General features: G+C 43.0%; 1 protein-coding gene across 1 annotated transcript in view; it reads right to left on the minus strand.

Annotated features, from left to right (window-relative positions):
* Positions 1-18678, minus strand: part of LOC131201422 (prominin-1-A-like) — a 64876-nt gene that overhangs the window by 19039 nt on the left and 27159 nt on the right. Inside the window, exons 5-16 of the mRNA XM_058189303.1 lie at positions 18260-18321; positions 17731-17936; positions 15231-15351; positions 11136-11199; positions 10530-10619; positions 9693-9883; positions 6970-7044; positions 6550-6613; positions 2312-2471; positions 1517-1675; positions 977-1100; positions 520-611 (exon numbers count right to left, since the gene is read on the minus strand). Of these exons, the coding sequence (XP_058045286.1) occupies positions 520-611; positions 977-1100; positions 1517-1675; positions 2312-2471; positions 6550-6613; positions 6970-7044; positions 9693-9883; positions 10530-10619; positions 11136-11199; positions 15231-15351; positions 17731-17936; positions 18260-18321 (1408 nt within the window). The remainder of the gene's footprint in view (positions 1-519; positions 612-976; positions 1101-1516; positions 1676-2311; positions 2472-6549; positions 6614-6969; positions 7045-9692; positions 9884-10529; positions 10620-11135; positions 11200-15230; positions 15352-17730; positions 17937-18259; positions 18322-18678) is intronic.

The following is an 18678-nucleotide window of genomic DNA, read 5'->3' on the forward strand; positions in this document are numbered from 1 at the left end:
TGCAGAGACCACATTCTGGGAATATAGTTCATACTATATTCTACCAAGTTTTTACTCATTTATAAATACTTCAATCCAGTGGTTCCCAATGTGAGGCCCACGCCCCACAGGGGGGCAATTTAATTTTTAATGGGGGCAATTCAAAAATGTGTGGTGTCTAGACTCTAGACCTTAGCAACACTTTTAATATATGAATAGACAAGACTCAAAGAATTATATCTCACGGGGGGCGGGGCGGGGCGGGGCATTAGGATTTTAAAGATGCTTAGGTGGGGCATGGCCAAAAAAAAAGATTGGGAACCACTGCTTTAATCTGTGTAGTCCTTTTATGTATTTCATTACAGGTTGATAAGCAGCTATGTCCCTCTTCTGTACAAGGCTCCTCTCTGTACAAAATCTATTTCACTAGGCCCAAAATCTATTTCACTAGGACATTTATATTCTCTCCAGATTCTCCTTCTCCTTAAGGAAACTGAAGAGAAACATAATGGCAGTTCAGCCAAGCAGCCTGGCACTTACTTGTATATGCTGGTCAGGTTTACATCAGAAGTGTTCAAATTCATGAGCTTTTTCACATTTAATTGAGGGAGCAACCCAGATGTGTCCAGATACTAGAAAAAAAGATAAGTAGCAGCTGATGAAATCTTTTTAAAATTTTCTTAAACTCTTTACTGATTCCTCCAGCTGTATTTTTTCCTCTCCTAAAGCTGAAACTGCTGCAGCCAGAGACTAAAATAAAAATGACTTATGAAAGTTGGAAAAAGGAACTGCAAACAAAGACTGCAAATTAATATACCATTATTAACTCTATAACCATGAGCTATCCTTCCCTGTGTCATAATATTTATGCATTTATTTTATTATGCTTATGTGCAACTTCAACTATCAACCAACCCTGAGCAGCCCCTTGTCTCCTCATTCCTAATCATGAGGGGACATAACAGTTATAAATATAATAGCAACTTGGGTGCCTTACCTGAAGGATAATTCCATCAGCCCAAGGCCGGCACACCAATGTGTATGAATTGCCCCCAACTAAAAATAGTACTAGAACCAGCAACATCAGCAACCATGAAAATATAAAGCTGAATCCAACACTCCTGTCATGAAAGATGAGAAACAATCAGAGGTCTACAATACAATTATTGATTTGGATGTGAACAACCCACAGAACTTTCTACAGTTGGGTCTTATATTCTCATGATGCCACTTCTGTGAAGATCCATAGAGCAAGGCAGGAAAACAATGTGCTGAGGCAAGTAGAGGACATTTTCAATTTAGTAGTTTACCTTGCCATCAACAGTGGCACTTGTGTACAGTACCACTCTATATTTTCCTGGTAGGAATCTATGCTAAGTGTAAAATTAGAAAACTTTCCACAAAGTGCTTTCTCCAAAGCAACTAATGTTACATAAAAATACAAGCAGTATTTGTGGCTATGATCTGGAAGGTTACAAAGAGCTTATTGTCAGTTACTTCCCTATACTGAGGAGGGAGAGAACACAACATTTCTTACGCCATAAAGAAGTTTCCACCAGTGTTGGAGAGGCAGCCCCGTTTGGTAGGCCATTGCACTCCATTTGGATCTAGCCCAAGACCACCAAGCAAAAGGCCCAACACATTGAATACAATTATTACAAGCAGCAGACAGCAAAGGCAGACGCCAACACCCCACCTGTAGTGAAAGAAATCAACTAGTTAACACTCAGACTTCAAACAACAATGAAGGAAGAGGTGAAAACATGCTCAATGGGGTCAAATCAGTTAATTCAGTTGAAATCAGAATAAGATAGGACTACTCTGTGCAACTACTCTACAACAGACTCGTTTTGTTCAAACAGGATGTTTACCAACCAGGATTATAATTTTCTCAATTAACCAAATTTTCTCAGGTGCATAACACATTAAACCACAAAGTAACTGCATGAAATGGGTTTGCATCCTAGGCTAAAACGTGCTTGGATGATTTGTAGCTCAGTGCATTACGAACACAGGCGCTAGAAATTAAAGGAAGCTATGAAAGTAATAAGATCCAATTCAAGCCCAGAGTATAAGAACTGGTATTAAATGCTGATTTAATGATTAAATAGAGCTTTGAACGTTTGCAGATTAGAAGTGCTGGTCATTCAAACAACAATGCTTGAAACAGAGAACTCTAAAGGCTTCATTTTTCTTCTGACCTACACCATATTTTTCTATAACTGACCTTCTGCCTGCTAAAATGGAATATAGATATCATTCCATCTGAACTCTGAATTCAGCCCAAGTAATTCTGCAACATATGAAAATTTAAGAAAAGTTTTATTCCTACCTGTAGTCATCATATTTGACCACCTGTGGCTTGTAGTCATTTGCTTTCTTTACAATATTTTCCATGAATGCAGAGATATTCTTCAGTGAGATCAGCTTGTGAAACTTATCACTGATTTCATTAATTCCCTTCTTGGCATTATGAAGTATATCCTGTATCTCTTTAATAACAGCAGCAAACACAGATAAACCCATTATACTATGTGTATTATCATGGACCACGTAAACAATAACAATTATCCATGGGCAATGGATATGTTTAGCTCTCCAACTCGTACTCTGTACAGGTACAATTCACACTGCATCTTAATTTAAGTGATGCAATTAAAAAAAATTATTGATGCAAATCAAATACTTCTATTAAAGCACATTTAACAAAGCAATAAACAACAGACAAAGCTGACTGTAAATTCTGGGAGTGAAGATTACATTTTTTTTGAGGGATCAGTTTCCATTAAGTGAAATAAACTAAAGTCAGGGTGTAGCAGGAGCAAGAAAATAGCTGTACATGGGAAGAATAAGTAGAATTATTCAGAAAACTAAATATGTTTGAGCAAAGAAACTGAAAAACAATATATCATATCAAAACATAGGATATCTGCCTAATATTGCATCAGATCTTTCTTTATCTTACACATATTAACTATACCAGGGGTGTCAAACTCGATTTCATTCAGGGCCACATCAAGATTGTGTTTGACCTCGGGGGGGAGGGTGTATGTGGGGGCGTGGCCAAGGTGGGCATGGCCAGCTCAACATCACTCATGTTGTGACGACCTCCTGCATCCTTCTACCAGCGAAAACAGACCTCATGAGCTTCGTTTTTGCTGGCAGAGGGCTGCAGGAGGCCATCCTGGCCAAAAGCAGAACTCAGAAAGACCACATATGCCCACAAGCTATGTTTTCACTGGCAGGACTGCAGGAGGCCATTGTTGTCGAAAACAGAGCCCAGGAGGGCCATACATTCCATTTTCGCTGGCAGAAGGCTGCAGGAGGCCATCGCCGCCACACAGCCCCCCAAGCTCCATTTTCACTAGCAGAGGCACTGCAGGTACCTTTGCTGTTTCCAGAGAGGCCCCACTGGCCAGATCCGGCCTGCGGGCCTTCAGTTTGATACTCATGATCTACACTCTCTAATTTTCATACAAACTCCCAGGATTTTTAACCATTTTAATGGTTAATTAAGCAAGCCATAATGGGCTGATTCATACAAAGATAAGATGAATGTGTGCCTTTACACAGGTGTAAAAAAAAGGAACCCACTTCTCAACATCTGGGAGTTTTTACGAAAAACAAAAGGATGCCTACATAGAAGTCTATCACACCTTCTCAGTGCCTGAGAATTTCCTTGCAGCCTTCTACTATGTGATTGATGGACTCTCCTCTACCTCTAACCAAAGTTGGAAAAGGCTTCTACACAAGTATAGTGCTTTCACTGAAGTCTTTCTTACCTTGCACAGATGTTAGAAATAGAAAACTTGGAGATGACATCGGTTGAGGCTAATTTTGTTGCACTCTTGATTCAATGAGAACATATTGCATCCACAATGTGAATGTCTTTAGAGTGGCAAATAATTACATAAGACAATAAACCACCCGATAAGTTAATACAATAAGCAAGCACGTTACTTAGTAGCAGTTCTTCAGACTTTCTGCTATGGATCTCTTGAGTCCTACCTGAAGAAGCCAGAGACTGACCTGGACTTTTTTGAATGCAAGAACTAGTATGTTTTGTATATATGGGTACTAATTACTTAAAATCTACGCCAATAGTATCAAACTCGATTTCATTGAGGGTCGCATCAAGGTTGTATTTGATCTTGGGGGCTGGGACGGGCGTAGCCATGGTGGGCATGGCCAGCTCGACATTACTGTCTGGGGCACCTATGGTGGCCTGAGTGCTCTGTCAGCGAAAATGGGGTCTCGAGCTCCGTTTTTGGCTGTGACACTTTCCTGTACACTGAGAGAATATGCACCAAGACAAATTTCTTGTGTGTCCAATCACACTTGGCCAATAAAAAATTCTATTCTATTCTATTCTATTCTATTCTATTCTATTCTATTCTATTCTATTCTATCCTATCCTATCCTATCCTATCCTATCCTATCCCATCCCATCCCATCCCATCCCATCCCATCCCATCCATTCCATTCTATTCTATTCTGTAACCCTCTGCCAGCATAAATGATGCTCGGGAGGGCCCCCTGCAGCCCTTGTAATCTCCCTTTTTGGCTATGACAGCATCCAGCAACCCTCTGCCAGTGAAAACAGAGCTCAGGAGGACTGCACACAGCCCTCTCGAGCTCCATTTTCACTTGCAGATGCACCATGGGCCAGGCCTTTGCTGTTTCCAGGGTAGCGCCGCGGGCGAGATCTAAGCACCCCGTGGGCTTGAGTTTGACACCCCTGATCTACACCATACTGACCATTGTATTCACGCCAAGAGGGGAAACATCATTAGGCAAAAAATACTGACACTGACATTTGTGTGTTAAGGAAGTCAGCAAGACTATGGCCTGGAAGGAACTGAAATAATGGCATCCTAGCAGAATAAAGCATTTACTGTAAATTTTTGAGTACAGTTCAAAGTGCAGCTTATGATTTATAAAGCTGTACACAGCATGGGCCAAGGCGTTTTGAAATGCCATCCATGCTTGCCAAAATCATTTGGAGACATCCTACCCTTTGAGGCATATTTGGTGAAAACCCAAGAGGAGACATCTTCTATAGCTGCTCTTGGCTTTGGAGCCCTCTTCTGGAGATACCAGGCTTCCTTCTAGCAGGAAACCTATATATTTATTCAGACAGGCTTTGGCCGATACCACAGACTTTTTTATTACAGAGATATACATATAGAGAGGTATTTTTAACTGTGGGTTAATTATCAGTAGACCTTCAATCTATATTTTATTGTTATTAATAACTATATATTTAATTATTATTTGTAGCACCTTTCAACATTGTCATTAACTATTTTAAATAAGCAGTTCACAGGAATGCTTATCAAATATCAAGATGACATAAAACTAGGTAGATTTCTAATACTGTAGGATATTGGATAGCTAATACTGTAGGATAGCCCAACCTGAGCTAATACTTGGGGCAGTGTTTCCAGATGTATGATTTTCAGCTCCCAGAATTTCCCAGTCAGTTTGGCCATTCCTGAAAATGCCAGAAGTTTTAAAGTCTATATATCTAGAAGTTTTCAGGTTGGAGAATATTGCTCAAAAGGATTAAAACCCAATACAAAATTATATTAATAGATTTGAGAAAAATCATAAAAGCAAATGGAAACAAAGGAAGATCTTCACTTAGGAAAAAATAAAATAAATGCACAGGTAGAGAGCATGGAAGGATATATGGCCTGATAATGCTAAATCTGAAAAAAAAAATCCTAGAACTGAATAGGAATTGGCAACTCAAAATATAGCTACTCAGAAGTCAAATGCAGTTTTAGACTGTGCGAACAGAACTTCATTTACCTAGTCAGGAGAAATTATAATTACAATCTATTCTGAGTACTGTGTCCAGTTCTGGCAACACACTTTAATAGAGCTTCAATTAAAAACTTTCAGGAAAGAGCAACAAGGGGATTAAAAGGTAACTCTTATTTTTAAAACAAAGTTGAAGCAAATTGGTACGTTTAGACCTGAGCAAATATTTTGGAAGAGGAATATAAGAGCACTTTCCAAGGAAGTGAAGAGGTGTCATACAGAAGTCAAGACCTGTTCTCTATCCCTGAGATGGAGTGATGGTCATAAGACACAGGAAGAGAGATTCCAGCTGAATGTTAGAAAATTCCTAATGTCACCGTTTGATAATGGAACCAAGTATGTGAAATACGGTGAGGTAATCTGGCATTATTTTGAACTTCGGTATTAAGAAAGGGATTCAATTAATGTACCTAAAGTTCCCTTCTAATTCTATGATTCTAGTGGAAATGTGAGATATGAATATAATACATACATTATGAATTAATTAATTACACTTGTGAGGAGCAAAATAGAAGCCTTTCGTTTGGAAAGATGGGCACATTGGAAAACTGTATTTAGCTGAAGTGGGGATGCTCATAAGGTATCTATAAATGAGGGAGGGACATGTCAGACCTTTTCTTATAAATGTACCCCCTCCCCATATATAATGTCAATCATGTGAATAATTTCGTACACCTACAGGCCTTTGGAAACCACAGAATAATGTGTGAAATGAAGAAGAGATTCTCTGATTGGGTTACTTACCAGACACCTCCTCTTTGGTTTGATTAGAGACTTTCTGTGGTATTTCTTCCATGACATTTCTTGCCTACAAGCAAAAGAGATGCAGTCAGACACAGAGGAAGACGTATACAAACAAAGCTCAGATCTCAGAATGTAAGTCAAGTAAAACACGATCCCAAACTGTTGAACAAAAGACAAAGCCCCAAGAAGATACATTTGCCATTTCCCCAAATTAACAGATTTAATCCCTTTAGAGGACATAGGACAGGTTTCATATAAATAGGGTTCATCAGTCCGTGAACAAAATGACTCCAAACAATGACCAATGATTGTTGAAGTGACCATTTTGTCCTGTTCCTCTCATGGGCAACCCAACTTATTGCACTGGCACTTGGAGTAGATACCTGAAAGGATAATTGCAGAAGAAAAGGAGGGTGTTACCTTTATTATAGTACTGTTGAGATCTAAGCTTGTCAGTTCAGATATCAAATTAAGTGGATTACTGACATCAGGAATCTGCAGAAAGAAATAATGCAGAAACATATATTTTTGTTTGATCGACCCCAATTAAGCAATTGGGAATGCACTATGTTTCAGGTGGGATGAAGTGAAAACACATGAAGCAACAGGTGCCACATAGAAATACATATGGATGACTAGGAGTTAATGAACACAGATCTAGACATCTTGAAAACATATTCCTACATTGTATCCTATCCTATATTGTGTTACAATTGGGGTACGTTTGATCTTATGGCTTCTGATTTCAGCCTCCCATGGATCAATTATCTCAGCAGTCTTATCCCAATTACATTATGCTTCCTTAGCCTGACTTTTAAGATGTATCATTTATTTATTTTATTTATTTATTTATTACATTTGTATACCGCCCTTCTCCCGAAGGACTCAGGGCAGTTCACAGCCAGTTAAAAAGTACAATAAATACAAATTAAGAACAGACTAAAATTCATATAAATAATGGCCAGAATATTAAAAACTAAACAATATAAAACTAAAACCCCATTTAAAATTACTTATTCAGGCCAGCCCAGCTCGATGAAATAAAAGAGTCTTCAGCTCGCGGCGAAAAGTCCAAAGGTCGGGGAGTTGGCAAAGCCCTGGAGGCAGCTCATTCCAGAGGGCAGAAGCCCCCACAGAGAAGGCCCTCCCCCTGGGAGTCGCCAGTCCACATTGTTTCACCGACGGCACCCCAAGGAGGCCCTCCCTGTGGGAGCGCACAGGTCAGTGGGAGGCTGTTTGTGGCAGTAGGCGATCCCGTAAATATCCCGGTCCTAAGCCATGGAGCACTTTAAAGGTGGTAATCAGCACCTTGAATTGCACCCGAAAGAGCACCAGGAGCCAGTGCAGTCCGCGCAGGAGAGGTGTTATATGGGAGCCACGAGGTGCTCCCTCTATCACCCACGCGGCTGCATTCTGGACCAGTTGGAGCTTCCGGGTGCTCTTCAAGGGGAGCCCCATGTAGAGAGCATCGCAGTAGTCCAGGCGAGATGTAACAAGGGCATGGGTGACTGTGCGCAGGAAAACCCGGTCTAGAAAGGGATGCAACTGGCGAATCAGGCGAACCTGATAAAAAGCCCCCCTGGTGACAGCCGTCAAATGGTCTTCTAGAGACAGCCGTGCATCCAGGAGGACACCTAAGTTGCGCACCCTCTCCGTGGGGGCCAACGACTCGCCCCCAACAGTCAGCGATGGAGTAAGCTGACTGTACCGGGAAGCCGGCATCCACAGCCACTCAGTCTTCGAGGGATTGAGCTGAAGCCTGTTCCTCCCCATCCAGACCCGTACGGCTTCCAGACACCGGGACATGACATCAACGGCCTCGCTGAGGTGGCCTGGGGTGGATATGTATAGCTGGGTGTCATCCGCGTACAGATGACATTGCACCCCAAAGCCACAGATGATCTCACCCAGTGGCTTCATATAGATGTTGAACAGAAGAGGCAAGAGGACCGACCCCTGTGGCACCCTGCATAGAAGGCACCTCGGAGTTGACCTCTGCCCCCCTGCCAACACCGTCTGCGACCGGTCAGAGAGATAGGAGGAGAACCATCGATAAACGGTGCCCCTCACTCCCAGCCCCCCAAGCCACCACAGCAGGATACCATGGTCGATGAGAGATCTAATAGGACTAGGACAAAGGAACAACCCCTGTCCCGAGCCCTCCAGAGATCATCAACCAACGCGACCAAGGCCGTCTCTGTGCTGTAACCGGGCCAGAAGCCGGACTGGAACAGGTCTAGATAGACAGTTTCATCCAGGTACTGAGGGAACTGTTGTGCGACCACACTCTCAACAACCTTCGCCGTAAAGCGAAGGTTGGAGACAGGACGATAATTAGACAAAATGTCTGGATCCAGGGAAGGCTTCTTGAGGAGGGGCCTCACCACCGCCTCTTTCAAGGCGGAAGGGAAAACACCCTCCGTCAAAGAAGCATTAACAATTCCCTGAAGCCAGCCACGTGTAACCTCCCGCATGGCCAGTACCAACCAGGAGGGACACGGGTCCAATAAACATGTGGTCGCATTCAGCCTCCCCAGTATCCTGTCCATGTCCTCAGGAGTCACGGAATTGAACTCATCCCAGATGGAAACATCAAGACCAGCCTCCGCCATCTCGCCCGGACCTACCCAATCTGCGTCCAACCCTTCCCGAATCTGAGCGATTTTATCTTGCAGATACTGTACAAACTCCTCAGCTTGTCCCTGCAGGGGGTCTTCCAACGCTCCCAGATGAATAAGGGAGCGGGTTACCCGAAACAGGGCGACTGGGCGGTTATCTGCAGATGCAATGAGGGTGGAAAAATACTCCTGTTTTGCCACCCCCATCGCCACCAGATAGGTCTGAATTTGAGACCGCACTAGTGTCCAGTCAGATTTGGAGCGGGTGGCCCTCTAATTACTCTATAGGCGTCTTCTCCGGCGCTTCATCTCTCTCAGCTCCTCGGAATACCAAGGAGCTAATCGAGAGCGGCGCCGAGTCAGAAGCCGCAAAGGCACGACCCGATCCATGAATTGCATTTCTATGCCCCCCCCCCACGCAAACACACTGAAGAGTTCACCATACCCATGAGGTCTTTTCCTATGCTGTCAAATAATCCACCCTGCCCATCCAAATAATTCTCTCTCTTCCAAACCTCACTCTACCGTATCAAAATTGGTCTCAGGTGTCAGGTTCTCTACGGACACTTTTCCACATGGGCTGCCACATTCTTTCAGAGTCTCATTGATCTCAGTTCTCAGGTCAGTCAGATTTTTGTTCAGTTCCTTTTGCATTTCCTGCAAGCGACCACCAGTCTGGTTGACTTTCTGGAGTTCCTGGTCTATGCTCTGAATGTCTATTAAAAAAAAAGTAGGAAGGACAGAGTAAAGACTGAGGGACAATTGCCCAGCATAAAGTGTTCACTTAGTTCTTGATTGTAAAAGAACTCAGAGCTGATCTTGCGCAAGATACAAGAAATCATTAAGGAAGGCGTTGGATATGATATTACATAGTCCAGAAATAAAAGGAAGCATGAGAAAGAAGCTCAAAATAATGCCACCTTGATTTTGTTTGTTATAAAATGGGACAGAGAGAAACTTGAACAGGCTATCAAGATTCTGTTATTAAATCCTATATAACAATAAACGACATTCCTAGAATCTCTTTAATGTCTGTTTCTTGAATTGGTCTACCTCAAAAAGCTGACACATATTTTGTCCACAGGAAATTACCCCTCAAACATATAAAACAGAATGGAGTCGATCAATAGGTCTCCAGCAGTTTCATAGTCTTTGGGTTCCAATGATTTTGCTCTGGAGGGAAAAACAGGAACCTTTTTTCTTGTCATGGCATCTCTTATGATGAAGTCTAGGTTTTTTCATGATAACTTTCTGTAAAAGTTCCTTCAACTTCTGAGCTGCCCTCTATTACCTATGTATCTGTGCTTCCACTCTACTATTATATCCCAATATCATTTCCCAATCCAGTCTCTCTTGCAATACCTTGAAGAAGCTGCTCAGTCATGTCTAATACTTTGTTTGCTCGTCCACCTAGTTTATCCTTAATCTTGTTCCCCAAAGTATCACCAATATCTGCAAAGAAGGAAAGCATCAACACAAAGTTATTAACAAAGATACTTTTTCCACTGTCCTTTCCCTGTAAGACCCCATGGCCATTTAAAATTTTTAGGATGGATGGACAGAAATGTGCAAATGGAAATACGTTTTTACATATACTTTCTGATTTGACCATACCCATTTTTCCTTCACTTTACACACACAAACTCTGCAAGAAATGATATGATTACACCAGTTGACCTAAAAAGGTTTGTGCACTCATGCACTCAAAAATAACAATAAAAATTTATATCCCACCTTTATTTTGTACAACTCAAGGTAGCGTACATAATGTTCTTGCCTCCTATTTCTCTAGAATGGAAACATTCAGAAGTATTTTCCTAATCTGTAATTATAGGATGCAGTGCAACAATGACATTTCACAATTTGAGACATTTCCAATATGTCATTGTGAATCCCATCTTTTACTTTCTTTCACTAGAGACTGCATATGTCTTTCCCCCCCAAATTGTACCCAAGGCATAAACTTACTTGACAAGCTATCACTGATCTCCTCCAATGGGACTTTACTAGAATTGACGATTTCATTAATCTCCTGTGGGAGAGATGAAATAAAATCCCATTTTAGCAGAGAAGATAGCACACAAAATTAAAATCCTGAACTCAGGATTCATGGAATCATGGAGATTATGAGGAAAAATGTAGGATGTCATATATAATTTGAACACAACATTATTAAAATATTTTTATTGTACCAAAAAGTCCTCCTACGTTTATTTATTTATTTATTTATTTATTTATTTATTTATTTATTTATTTATTTGTTAGATTTTTATACCGCCCTTCTCCCGAAGGACTTTCAGGGCGGTGCACAGCCAAGTAAAAACAACATGCATATAGACAAAAATTAAAAAGCGTATTAAAAAACTGATTATAAAGTGGCCAATTAAAATTAAAAACTAAAGTAAAACAACCCTAAAACCCCACTTAAAATTTCATCAAGCTAGCCCTGCACGGTGGAATAAGAAAGTCTTGAGCTCGTGTTTAAAAGACCGGAGGTCGGGGAGTTGACGCAACCCCGGAGGCAACTCATTCCATAGGGCTGGAGCCCCTACAGAGAAGGCCCTCCCCCTGGGGGCCGCCAGTCGACATTGTTTGACTGATGGCACCCTGAGGAGGCCCTCCCTATGGGAGCGCACAGGCCGATGGGAGGCTATAGGTGGCAGTAGGCGGTCCCGTAAGTAACCAGGTCCTGTGCCATGGAGCGCTTTAAAGGTGATGACCAACACCTTGAATTGCATCCGGAAGACCATCGGCAACCAGTGCAGGCTGCGCAGGAGAGGTGTCATATGGGAGCATCGCGGTGCCCCTTCTATTACCCGCGCAGCCGCATTCTGGACCAGTTGGAGCCTCCTGGTGCTCTTCAAGGGGAGCCCTATGTAGAGAGCATTGCAGTAGTCCAGGCGGGAAGTGACAAGGGCAAAGGGAATCCCGGTCAAGAAAGGAACACAACTGGTGAATCAGGCACACCTGATAAAAAGCTCCCCTGGTGACGGCCGTCATATGTTCTTCTAAGAACAGCCGATTGTCCAGGAGAACGCCTAAGTTACGAACCCTCCCCCGGGGGGCCAATGATTTGCCCCCAACAGTCAGCGATGGTGTAAGCTGGCTGTACCGGGATGCCGGCATCCACAGCCACTCTGTCTTGGATGGGTTAAGCTGAAGCTTGTTCTTCCCCATCCAGACCCGCACAGCTTCCAGACACCGGGACATCACGTCGACAGCTTCATTGGGGTGGTTAAGGGTGGAAATGTACAGCTGAGTGTCATCAGCGTACAGATGGTATTCCACCCCAAAACCACGGATAATCTCACCCAGCGGCTTCATATAGATGTTGAACAGGAGAGGCGAAAGAACCGACCCCTACGGCACCCCATATATGAGGTGCCTTGAGGTCGATCTCTGCCCCCCTGTCAACACTGTCTGTGATCGGTCGGAGAGATAGGAGGAGAACCACCGAAAAACGGTGCCCCCCACTCCCAGACCCCCCCAACCGCCGCAGCAGGATACCATGGTCGATGGTATCAAAAGCCGCTGAGAGATCTAATAGGACCAGGACAGAGGAACAACCCCTGTCCCGAGACCTCCAGAGATCATCAACCAACGCGACCAAAGTCGTCTCCGTGCTGTACCCAGGCCTGAAGCCAGACTGAAAAGGGTCCAGACAGACAGTTTCATCCAGGTACCAGGGAAGCTGACATGCCACCACACTCTCAACAACCTCTGGAGGGCCAGGGATAGGGGTTGCTCCTCTGCCCTGGTCCTATTAGACCTCTCAGCGGCTTTCGATACCATCGACCATGGTATCCTGCTGCGCCGGTTGGAGGGATTGGGAGTGGGAGGCACCGTTTATCGGTGGTTCTCCTCCTATCTCTCCGACCGGCCGCAGACGGTGTTAACGGGGGGGCAGAGGTCGACCCCGCGGCGCCTCACTTGTGGGGTGCCGCAGGGGTCGATCCTCTCGCCCCTTCTGTTCAACATCTATATGAAGCCGCTGGGTGAGATCATCAGTGGCTTCGGTGTGAGGTACCAGCTGTACGCTGATGACACCCAGCTGTACTTTTCCACACGGGCCACCCCAATGAAGCTATCAGTGCTGGCCCGGTGTTTGGAAGCCGTCCGGGCCTGGAAGGGGAGAACCAGGCTCAAGCACAATCCCTCCAAGACGGAGTGGCTGTGGATGCCGGCATCCCGGTACAGTCAGCTGAGTCCGCGACTGACTGTCGGGAGCGAGTCATTGGCCCGATGGAGAGGGTGCGCAACTTGGGCATTCTCCTGGATGAGCGGCTGTCTTTTGAAGACCACTTGACGGCCGTCTCCAGGAGAGCTTTCCACCAGGTTCGCCTGGTGCGCCAGTTGCGCCCCTTTCTAGACCGGGATGCCTTGTGCACAGTCACTCACGCCCTTGTGACGTCTCGTCTGGACTACTGCAATGCTCTCTACATGGGGCTCCCCTTGGGGGGCATCCGGGGGCTACAGGTAGTCCAGGATGCAGCTGCGTGGGTGATAGAGGAGCCCTCGTGGCTCCCGAGTGACACCTATCCTGCGCAGGCTGCACTGGCTACCTGTGGCCTTCCGGGTGCGCTTCAAGGTGTTGGTGAACGTCTTTAAAGCGCTCCATGGCATAGGGCCGGGTTACTTACGGGACCGCCTGCTGCTACCGAATACCTCTCACCGACCCGTGCGCTCTCACAGAGAGGGACTCCTCAGGGTGCCGTCGGCGCGACAGTGTCGTCTGGCGACGCCCAGGGGAAGGGCCTTCTCGGTGGGGGCTCCCGCCCTCTGGAACGAACTCCCCCCAGGACTTCGTCAACTTCCGGACCTCCGAACCTTTCGCCGCGAGCTTAAAACTCACTTATTCATCTGCGCTGGACTGGGTTAGTTTTTTTAAGTCTATGGGTTTTAATGGGTTTTTATTTTTAATTTTTAATTGTGGCCAATTTAATAAGTTTTTTAATTGTATTTTAATTGTATTTATTGTGTATTGTGTGTTTTTTACCTGGCTGTGAACCGCCCTGAGTCCTTCGGGAGAAGGGCAGTATACAAATTTAAATAATAAATAAATAAATAAATAAAACCTTCGCCACAAAGCGAAGGTTGGTGACAGGACGATAATTTGCCAAAATAGCCGGGTCCAGGGAGGGCTTCTTAAGTAGGGGCCTCACCACCGCCTCTTTCAAGGCAGTAGGAAAGACACCCTCCATTAAAGAGGCATTGATAATTCCCAGGAGCCAGCCTTGTGTGGCCAGTACCAACCAGGAGGGACACGGGTCCAGTAAACATGTGGTCGCATTCAGCCTCCTCAGTATCCTGTCCATGTCCTTTGCCAGATATAAAGTCACATATTGACTATTTGTATATAGATTCAGTTGGCAAAATCGCTGTAACCATCAGAATTGTTGAACAAAAGAATCATTATATAAACATCAAAGACTGAAATATAGTGCACGTAGAAAATAGGTCCTATATTGCCCTGCAACAATATTTGTTGAAGATCTTAGTGGACTGCTTCTAAGGAACTATCTATGAGTTTTTTGTCACCGAAAAAAATTTGATACACAAAATAAATGCAATATTTGGTTTCTGGAGGTAAATGAGGGAGGGAGAGGGAAAGAGTTGGGGCTAATTTTGAAGATAGTCTAGAAATATCCATTGATACGGAATACAGCAGCTAGATGAATAATCGGACATTATCGCCACAGGTTTCCTGCGCTAGCTCATTTCAAATAAAAAGAGTTGATACCAACCAATGAAATCCTTCACAACTTGGGGCCACAACTTCTGAAAGGATATACCTTTCCGTGAACTGTAACTTGTGCATTACAGTCATCTTCAAGATAGGAGGGCATCTACACTCTAAATGCCCTCCTATCTTGAAGTGTGGAGTACGGCCATCTGACTAATTGCTCTCCAGTTTTGGCATGGTCTCATTGGAGATACAGCTCAACAACCACTTTTTTGATACTAAAAACTAAGATGGCAACTGGGACTGATACAGAATAGAGTATGAAAAACACAGGGTAAGATAGAGCAGTAAAGATATAATATAGAGTATGTCACATTTACCTGAGGTATAGAATTTAGATAAGCATTCAGGTTGCTCACTGTATTGTTGAAAATGATAAAACCTCTCCCTAGACCCTGGGATATACGGCGGTTGCTGACATATGCACATATATCTCCAGCCCTTTAGCAGAAGAAGTAAAAAAAGAGAAGAACAAAATTGTGAAGGACAACTAGTAACATCATTCAACAGGCTGCAAATATAGCAATATGTTGAGGTCTTGTACAACTGAGGGAAGATATAAATGCAATGAGTGAGTGAGTGAGTGAGTGAATAAATAAAAATTTTCTTAGCCATTGATCTTGCGTTAAGTATTTGAAAAGTTATGAGGATACAAATTTTGTAAAATGTTTAGATGTAAATGAGTTGAGGGTTTTTTGGCTTTGCATGATGTATGAAGCCACCAATTCTGCCTTAACATTACCTATGAGCTAATTTATTATATTCAACAATACATTTTTAAAAAATACCTTAGCATTATGTGTGAAGCTGGGCATAATAATAAGGAAAAATTAAGTATGGTTCAGAGTCAGCACTTAATGCCTTATATTCTCTCTAACATTACAGAATCATAGTGTGTTTTCAGCTTGGAATCCCCTAGTTATGTGATCTGTCAACATATTTTTAAATTCTGTAGCACTTTCTCTCTCTAACCCACTCAATTCACTTGTAGTTAACAATGTTATGCACAATCTCTTTGTAATCCTTTGTCTGCATTATCCTGTCTGCATTCTGCCTTTGGATTATGGATTTCCTGTCTGGCCACTCTCAGAGGGTCAGATTAGGTAATCATATCTCTTCAGCCCTTATTCTTAACACTGGTACACCACAGGGTTGTGTGTTGAGTCCTTTACTCTATGCTCCTTATGTGCATGACTGCATTCCCACTCACGCTAGTAATACTATTACTAAATTTGCAGATGATACAACGGTAGTGGGACTCATCTCGGGGAGGGGGATAAGTCTGCCTATCGAGATGAGATGAACCAGTTGCTTTTGTGGTGTGGAGATAATAATTTGGTCCTTAACACCAATAAGACCAAGGAGCTTATATTGAACAGATCAGACATCCAGTCCTTGCTTATCAACGGAGACCAAGTAGAGCAAATGGCCAGTTTTAAGTTTCTGGGTGTTAGCATAAAAGAGGACCTGACCTGGGGCACTCACATTGCAGCACTGGTCAAAAGGGCCCAGCAGAGATTATACTTCCTGAGACTTCTCAGGAAACAGCAACTGAATGAAAAACTGCTTGTGGCCTTCTACTCCTGTGTATGGTTTGCCAATTGCACAGTGGCAGATAGGACAGCGCTCCAGAGGGTTAACATCATTGCCTAGAGGATCATTGGTTGCCCTCTCCTCTCTTTGGAAGAGCTTTATAGCTCCTGCTGCCTTAAGAAAGTTCAAAACAGTCTTAAAGATCCATCTTATCCCGGGCACCCTTTTTTTGAACTATTACTATCTGGTAGACAGTACAGGAAAATAAAAACAAGGACAAATAGGCTGAAAAACAGCTTCTATCTCAGGGCAGTAATCATATTGATACTGTATAGTGCAATATTAATGCAATATCAGGGGTTTTCAATTCAATTGTATAGAATGTGAAGGATGTGTGTTTGTGTTTTATTTTTTATAGTTATAATGAACACTGAAGATGGCATTTAATTTCGTTGTACGAGGTGCAATGACACTAAAGTAAACTAAACTAATTAACAAAAATACATTATGGCTAACTTTGATCTTTGTGTCCTTCTGGGAATAGCATGGAAACAAGTTATATACTAATATGTGGGAATTTCTGTAAAGAAAAATAAGGGTGGGTGTGCAGTCCACACATGCTCAAGGGCATATTTATGTTTTAACAATGTGCTTGTTTCTGAAAAGAACTGCTGAAGGGAGTTTTGGCAAAATCAAACATTACCAGGAATATTCCAGGCTGCTATCACATGTTTGCACTCTTTGGCCAAACAGCAGCTTTGTAACTGTTTAGTCCCACACAATAGAACCTGCTCTCCCGCCATGGTCATTTCCTTTAGTGCTTCCCCGCTTGGCCCATCCCATCCTAGGCCCAACTTTCAGGAAACCATGCCCCAAGTACAAACAATCCTGACAGACTTGCCAAGGAGACAAAAGAACTGGATCACATCTCAGTTAACTCTGTCCTTCAGACACTCTGCATATTATATTAGGAATATCTGCTGTGTACCCATACAAATCAAGGAATCTGATTTCAGTGTGTTTCCAGAAGGCCACATTGCGAAATCAACAAGAAGCATCTTAAAAAGTAATCTATTTATTATAACTTCATCTTCCATGGATCACTGTCCACTTCATGAGATACAACTATAAACTTTAAGGTGCTACACAATTCTCTGTCAACGTAAACCAATGCAGTGGTGCAGGAGTAGCTACTTTAAATCAGAGACTATAAAGATAAGCAAAAGCCCATACAGTAGTCACATTCCCACATGCTCATTCTGTTATTTTCCACAGGATGAAACTTACAGAAGAACAGCCGTGATACCCAGCAGAAAGCAAAAAAGAGTCCGTCTCTTGCAGGCAGTGTGCTTATTCTGCTTCTGGTACATGAAACCTCCACAGTGTCCACAGCAGCGGCAGCAACAGAAATACAAGCCCACTAGCGGCACAAGGACAATGAACAGAAGACCAATGACAGTACAAACCAGGAAGCCCGTCTCATACTTGAGCATCTAGACATGGAGGGAAGCAAAAGAGAATTAACAGACTTAGCAATCAGTAGATGCTTGTCACTTCATAATGCAGAGAGAAGGATAGAAGACTAAACAGAAGACTGTCTCCAGGAGTAGGCATATTCCATTGGATTTACCTCAGATACCATCTTGTTTTACTACTTTTACTGCCTAAAAAACCCCCACTAGCAGCAAGAGTGTTATTTTCAAGTCTCAACCAATTAACCAGATCTATCATCTAGCAAAGGACAAGGAGGCCTCAGCACATCAAGTTTTAGACATCTCTACATTTTCATTAATCACAAGGATCACACTCCACTCACCTCTTTATACACTGTCTGGTTTTGAAAGAAATCTTGATGCTTGATCACATATGTCAGGAGATCTAGGGAGAAGCACAGAGAGGTTGATGGAAAAGTGCTGTAATTTATTTATTAATATTTATAGACAATCCATAACCTGGATTTGTTGAAGACTTTCTGTCTGTACCCTGGGCCACCAGGCTGAAAATGTCATTTCTCCAGCTCCCTTTCTCCAAACCCATTTTATTACTGCATATATGTATGGAAAAGATAGCATTTTTAAAAGAGTGAAGACATTTTTCATTCAAGACAATTAAATGAAAATAATGCCTAAAAGGATTTCAATAATTTGACTTTTCCCAATATTTCTGTTTGGTGTATCACTAACTTAAATGGCCAGAAAAGGTTACAATGGCATGGGATGCAGGAAGGATCTCATG

Source organism: Ahaetulla prasina, chromosome 6 (assembly GCF_028640845.1).
Source record: "Ahaetulla prasina isolate Xishuangbanna chromosome 6, ASM2864084v1, whole genome shotgun sequence".
NCBI classification, from domain to species: Eukaryota; Metazoa; Chordata; class Lepidosauria; order Squamata; family Colubridae; genus Ahaetulla; species Ahaetulla prasina.